Source organism: Egretta garzetta, unplaced genomic scaffold, assembly GCF_000687185.1.
Source record: "Egretta garzetta isolate BGI_Z169 unplaced genomic scaffold, ASM68718v1 scaffold460, whole genome shotgun sequence".
Taxonomy (NCBI): domain Eukaryota; kingdom Metazoa; phylum Chordata; class Aves; order Pelecaniformes; family Ardeidae; genus Egretta; species Egretta garzetta.
In genome coordinates this window covers 158,544-165,643 of record NW_009258384.1, presented here as the reverse complement: position 1 = coordinate 165,643, position 7,100 = coordinate 158,544, and the positions used below count along the sequence as shown (strand labels likewise).

Sequence of the window (7,100 nt, the reverse complement as noted above, 5' to 3'; positions counted from 1 at the left end):
ACCCCGCCACCCGCCCCGAAGCGGGAGGCTGGCAGGGCCGGACAGGCTCTCGCCAGTGGAGCACAACGTGTTGGAGCTTCCTGCTACTGACTGCAGAGAGCAGCCACCAGAGCAGCAGCTTCTTTCCCATCCATGTCCTGATGTACAGGACTCGCAAGTCGGCGCTGGCGTCAGCTGCATCCTGTTCTCGTCCCGCTGGAAAAGGATGAAAGCGTAGTTCCCTTTTCCCCTTTGTCGCCTGCGGGGTAGCCCTGCGATGGGATTTCTCTCCCCTTTCTACCAGTTCCTGAATGGGGGGATGTGGCTGTCCTGGCCTCACACCCAGGGTACGGGATTGGCAAGGGATCTCCCCTTCCCCTTAAGCTGAACGGGGTGGAGTGGTCTCTGCACTTCAGAGGGCTGAGGAATGGGCTCTGCCGCTTCTAATAAGTAGTTTTGTTTCCAGGGCATCTTTATTTCCCGCGTGTCAGAAGAGGGTCCTGCAGCTCGTGCAGGGGTTCGTGTTGGGGACAAGCTCCTGGAGGTAAGAACCTGGCTGCCGTGAAGAAGCGCGTGCTTCTACTGACTTGGGAGCGGAGGGAGAGATGTGGTTTGGTGTTTATTTGCATCGTGCTAGGTTGCAGGCCACATTAAGCATCAGGAGCTGTGCAAGAGCAAAACAAAATTCCCCTGGCTCCAAGAGTTGTTTAATTAACATTACCGTTAATCTCCTGCTGCTTTATAAGGACCGAAATTGTTCCTGCGTTCGCTCTCCCCCAGCTCTGGAGTGTTGTGTAACCCGGGTGGGAAGGACGGCCGTGTGTGCCCACGTCCCCAGCCGGCCTCTGCACCTCTGCTTTCCCGTCTGGGGCAAGCGTGGACCTCGTAAGATAGGTCCAGGGATCCCCCTCAGCCAGGGAGCCAGCCGTATGCCATGCTCGCTTGCCTTCACGTTATTTAAAAATGTGATTAATCAGACGGGATTGTGATGCACTTAAGGGAGGATTGGTTTAACTATGGAGGGAAGAGATGTCCCGACAGTGCTGGACTGGGATCAGAGGAGTGGTCTGCACTTGGGGCACTGGCCTGAGTTTGTGCGACCTGGTGTGGTGTCCCTAGGCACCTCATGCTCCCCCACTCACTGCACCTACGTATGAGCAGTGGAGGCCTGGCCTGGGTGTTTGCCTCGGTAGGTGTTCCAGTCTTTTTCACCACCTACCTGGCATCGACCGTGGTAGAAGCCAAATAAGGCACTATGTGGTTCCGTAATCAGAAGTTTTTATATTGCTTCGTGAGAAAAACTTGATTCTGGGGTTTCAGAAGTTACCTCATTCACCTCTGCAGCTATCATAGAGTGTCTTGATAATTCCATGAAGTTTTAAGTCCAAGAAGGAATATGCCCTTGGCCTAGCCTGGTCTATTGTATGTTATAGGGCCCTGAGTGTCACCGAGCACCCTTGTGCTGCATCCATCGTACTGCGTTGTGCTGCAGAGCGACTTCCAAAAGGGAGTCAGATTTTGAAGGTTGTGAGAGACGAATGATTATTCCCTTCCCCACCAGCCAAATTCATGGCACCCTACTATTTCATATAAAGTACATCCCTCTCAGTTACAGCTTTGGGAAAAGACTGCTCTGTTTTCACTTGTGATTCACTTCCCGGGATGCCCATTGAGATGTGCCTCCTGCAGAAGTGGAGGTACCCTTGCCACATGACTCAGACGTTTGCCCTGTTCCTTCTAAAAGGCTGTGTTGTGTCCTCAGGTAGGATGTGGCTGAGGCACATCAGACGTGGGTTGCATGCTCACTGGCCATGAATTGTAAGGAATACCTCTTTGCCCCTAGAGTAGGGATACAGCACGTTGCTCGGTAATGAAGGCCATGATGGGAAGAAACCCAAAATGTCATGAAGTGGAGGAAATAGATTTGACCATCTAGGTTTCAGGCTGAGCACCAGACAATCTTTCCTCTAAGTGTGTGTTAATATGAAGCGAGGTGGCTGCTATGAAAAGAAAATTCTTCAGCTTCACGGGCCCCCACTTTGCATTTCCTCCATCATCTTTTCTTCTGAAATCAGGGAAGCAAGAGTGAAGGGAATTGGATTCCTTCCCTGAGAGCTGCAGGACCTGGTGTCCCCCCTGCAAGTACCTCACTAGTTTTGCATGGGGGGGAAGGAAATGGGCGTTCCAGGGTATGAGGAGGTAGATGTCCTTCTGGAAGGCGAACAAGAAGTTGTGTCGCCCCGAGTTGTACTGAGGTTTGTTAGGGGAGGTAATTCTGGGTGGGTGGCCATCTGTCTGGGAGTTTGTGGCCTGCAGGGATGCTAGGGAAGTCGGAGCTCCCTGTGGGGGGAGGATTCCTCAGAAAGGGCCTTCAGTGTGCTTGGCAGGGGCTGCCCCAGCCTGGGACACACTGTGGGAGCCTCCTGTGCTGGGCGATTGCAGGGGGGACAGCAGCTGAGGCCTGGGTACCCCTGGGGAAGAAGGCGTTGACCCAGCTCTGCAGGGGCTGAGCTGTGCTTCTGCTGGGCAGCAGTTGCTCAGGCTGGAGCTGTCCGTGCGGCCCTTGGAAGAAGTCCCCGCGGAGGTAAGGGCTGTGCCCAGCTCTGTCTGTCCCCAGGTGAACGGCGTGTCTCTGCACTGTGCTGAGCATCACGTGGCGGTGGAAGCCCTGCGCGGATCAGGAAGCTCCGTCTCCATGATAGTTCTGCGGGAGCGGATGGTGGAGCCAGAGAACGCCATCACGGTCACCCCGCTGCGCCCTGAGGATGACTACAGCCCTCGCGAGCGGCGAGGTGGTCTGCGCTTCCCAGAGCGACCCGAGGGGGCACCTCCCACAGAGAGATATTCCACCTGCCTTATGCGCAATGAGAAGGGCCTGGGCTTCAGCATCGCTGGTGGCAAAGGCTCCACGCCCTACCGGGCTGGTGACACGGTCAGTAATGATTCCCTGGGAAGGAAGGTGCTTGGTCCCCGAGCCTCAGCACTGCTTGTGGGAGCAGCGCGGGGTCTTCCTCACCCATGGGCACGCAGCAGTGCAGCGTGGCCCTGGGCTGGGGGGCCAGGAGGGCTCCGAGAGCCGGAACCTACTCTTAAGTCGGGAAAGGAGGGAAGTCCAGCAGGAGGTGGGGCTGGGGCTCGCAATCCCTGCCAGTGACATTTAATCTTGCTGCTGTCCTCTTGGCATATATTCTGGGCTCTCGGCCACACGAAGGCTTTGCTGCAGCTGGAGGTTTTGCGGGTGGCTCCAGAAGCAGAGGAGGGTTTGTGTGGAGTGAGGAACAAATAGGGAGGGCCAGGGCAGGGAAGGGGTCTGTGAAGGGGAAAGCGCTGAGACCTGCCTGGCATCCAGGAACGATTCTGGAAAGCCAAGCGCTGGTCAGGGGAGGCACGTGCTGCTCTGACCCGTCTGACTGTGTTGCAGGGGATCTTTATCTCCCGGATTGCAGAGGGTGGTGCGGCCCATCGGGACGGGATCCTGCACGTAGGAGATCGGGTCATCTCGGTGAGTGTGGGTGTGCAGGGAAGGGGTCTAACTCGGTTCTCTGCCCTTCCTCATACAGGGGCTGTTTTTCTGTCACTGAAGCTGGATTTTGGGGGTCATTTTTTCAGCTCCTGAGCCTTCTGGGAGAGCATTTAATCTTGGTGGTTCTATCCTTGCCTGTGACTGGTGGTGGGTGCAGTTAATGCCTCCCCTTTCCCCAAGCGCTGCGAGCGAGCGCTTCCCCCAGGAACGGCACATGGCAGTCGGGGCTGTGCTGGAGGGAGGTGACACGGCAGCCCCAGCCTGTCCCTCCAGAGCCTTGTGGGACAGCCCCAGAGGGCTCTGCTGCAGCACGGCTGTGGGGAGGGAAGCCCTCCGGGCACGGCTGACCGGCTCCCTGCAGAGAGCATGGCAGGGGGGTCAGCGTAGGCTGAAGAGGAGGGAGGGGAGGCTGCCCGAGGGTGGTGTGGGGCCGGGCAGGGCGTACCGCAGTGCTTCCCCCTGCTTGCATTGGGAACCCCATTTCCCTTCCCGTTTGTGCCAGTGGTATGGATCTCACTGCTGCTCTAACCTCAAGTCTCTCTGCCTAAACGTGCCACTTGCTCCCCCTCCTGCCGGGGAGGGTCTGCTGAGTCTCCTGACCCTCTTCCCAAGCTCGCATGCTGCCTCCGAGTGAAAGCTCCTGCATCCTGGTGCTGGTGGTGGGTTTCTGATCCAGCTGGTGTGGTAAGAGCACGTGTTACCACAGAGCTGGCGCGAGTAAACACGGATACAGCCTTGTCAGTGCTGGCTTCTGTCTGCCCTACCCCTAGGCTGGGGGCTGTGCTGTATTTGCTCTGGCACATAGCTTCAGTGGAGCTCTGGCCCAGATCTGACATTCATATCTTGGCGGGAGACTTGCACTGGTACAGCATCTCTCCGTCCTGGCTCGTGCTCCCCCTCCTCACAAAATCAAAAATCAAGCCCTGAGCCTGATTGTTGCCAGATAGCCTAAATTATTTTGGTGTTGCACATTTCTGATGCTCCACGGTACAGAGGCATGACTGAGAGGCGTAATCGCAGGCACGCAGCCTGTCATATGGCGTTGATTTGCTCTACCTGTGGCAAGAAGGAAACACAAGGTCTCAGAATAGAGTCAAAAGTCAAACGCGTTTCCACCCCCCGTTAGCAGCTCTATTTATATCTGTGGGCAGCTTCGTAGGAAAAGCAGAGCTAATTCCCTCCTAATAGCTTGCCGTGTCCTTAGGCTGCAGTGTATGGGCTCAGGGCCTCTGTTAGTGTGGACGAAGGCCTTGCTGTCATTAGTCCTCCGACACACCCCACTGCAATGATGAGCGCGGCGTTACCACGTGGGTGGGATGTCCATGCTCGAGGGCACGGCCCTCTGCTCCCGGGGATTCTGCCTGTGCTCAGGCCTGTGCAGTCGTAAAAGCTTTGGTGCTGAGCATCAGCTGCAGCTGAAATCTTGTGCTCCGTTACGACGAAAGCAGGGACAAATCATTATCTTCCAGGAGAACACTTACTGGTCTGGACCATCCGCATCACTTGTGTGCCTCCCGGCAAGGGCCTGGCTGTTGCTTCTCCCACAGCCATGCCTCCTGGCCCCGGCTGCCGTTCCGCCTTCCCTGGCTGCGGGGCCAACTGCTGAGCGTGCTCTCCATGTTGTGGTAGCATTACGTCCTGAGGCCTCTCACACCTTCTCGGTGATACTTGTCCTCGAGAATACCTGCTTGCTGTGCGAGATGTGCCAGCAGCCGTGTGAGTTCCGCTCAGTCTCCAGCGAAATCTGGTGCTGGGTGAGGGCTGGGGGCTGCCCTGGCCCAGCGGTGCTGGATGCTGAGAGCGTCTCTTCACTTCAGAGCTGTGCCTGCCCAGCATCGCTTACGTTCCCTATTCACCACAACTCTTTTGAAGCAGTGGTTGCCTATTTTTACTGGAAAGCTTTTCAGGATGTGCTGATTCCTGGGGTGTGCTGTGCAGGTCGCGTGTGTTCCCCTGTACCTGCACGGGGAAAGCAGAAGGGCCCTCGCTAGGATACAGGCGTTTGCATAGGTCCAGCAGGCAGAAGCCCGTTTCCAAAGCCATAGGCTCCTCGTCATGCCTCAGTTCTCGCTTTGCCCAAGAATTTTTGTTTCCTCAGCAAAAGAAATACAGCACAGCTTCCCACTCTTCCCCTGTGCTCTAAACAGTCCTGGGCTTCTCTGCAGGGGAAGGACTGGGATAGCTCCTTTTACTTTCCTAAGGGAGCTTTGAGTACATGGATTGAAGAGCCCAGCCTCGATCTCTCTTCAAAGTTAACACCCCACAAAACTCACCAGTGACTGACTACTAACTCTCCAGCTTTCCCTGTGTTCCAGTGTGCCTTGAGAGTCACCACGGGCATCCTGAGAGTCGTTTTGGTAGTGGAAGACATGGGACAGGGAGCTGCAAGGGGGGGAACGTTGGAGAGTTTGACTCATGGAGTGGGACCCTAGCAGGGAGGGTGCAGTGTTGGGAGCAGTGGCTAAGGGCAGCTGGTTTTTGGGATAGGACTGGGAGTAGACTGGAGAAAACAGGTTCTGGGGGAGATGTAGGACAGTAGTAGCACCAGGCAACACGTGGGGGTCCTAATGAGAGCAGTCTGCTCACTAAGAAATTTGCCAGAGCAATACAACTCCCTGGCACGCAGAAAAATGTGTGGGGCTGGGAGAGGACAGATGGCACTGCCCCTTCCTCTGGGCGCTTAGGTAGCCGACCTGAATGGTTGTCTTAATTCTCTTGCAACATGGCCAGAAAGGCCGCTGAAATCTAGCTGCCCAAAAGCTGGGAAGGCATCGTGACTGCCAGGTAATGGAGAAGTTAGTGAATAAAAGGCTGCTCTGTATGGTATGCCTCTGCCTTGGGGAGTCCTGTGTCCCTGTTCGCTGCTCCGGGGAAGTACCACTGTGTACTTCTGGTCTGACCGTGTCATCTTCTTGTCAGTGGCAGAATAACAGAGGGGAATGTGTGAAGTCAACAGCGTGTGCTGCTGCAGCGGGTCTGCCTGTGGAGGATGGTGGGCCTTGATCTGGTGATAAGAACCTGAGAGCCAAGTCTCTTCCGCATGTCATCTTTGTTAAACTTTGGGGTATCTGGCAGGTGGGAGGACCCAAGGGGACCCTCCCTTCCCAGTCCACTGGGCACAACACTGCCGCTTTTCCCCGTTCCCAGCTCCAGCCATCAGGAGGGCTAAGTGCAGGTTCCAAAGATGAAATACACTGCGGACATGGCTGGCCACCGATTTACACAGACAGGGAGGGGGGCAGTACCTTTACAGGTGCACACATAAGCACTAACAGTCCTTACAGGGCATGGATGACACAGACAACTTAACCCTGTTTCCGACCCACTGGTTAATCAGGTTTAGGGTTTGCTAGTGGAACGTGCACGTATACTCTCTCCCTCAGCTCATGTGAGTATTCGTGGTTGCAGGTCCCTTCAGGCTCTGGCCCAAGCGATGTGTTCATAGAATCATAGAATCACAGAATGTTTGGGGTTGGAAGGGACCCCTAGAGGTCACCCAGCCCAACCCCCCTGCAGGAGCAGGGACACCTTGAACCACATCAGGTTGCTCACAGCCCCGGCCAACCTGGCCTGGAATGTTCCCAGGGATGGGGCCTCC

General features: G+C 55.9%; 1 protein-coding gene across 18 annotated transcripts in view; it reads left to right on the top strand.

Moving 5' to 3' along the window:
• Window positions 1–7,100, top strand: part of SCRIB (scribble planar cell polarity protein) — a 110,612-nt gene that overhangs the window by 47,726 nt on the left and 55,786 nt on the right. For all 18 annotated transcript variants that reach the window (XM_035897653.1, XM_035897636.1, XM_035897602.1 and 15 more), the window contains 3 exons: window positions 446–523; window positions 2,597–2,911; window positions 3,401–3,481. In XM_035897653.1, the coding sequence (XP_035753546.1) occupies window positions 446–523; window positions 2,597–2,911; window positions 3,401–3,481 (474 nt within the window). The remainder of the gene's footprint in view (window positions 1–445; window positions 524–2,596; window positions 2,912–3,400; window positions 3,482–7,100) is intronic.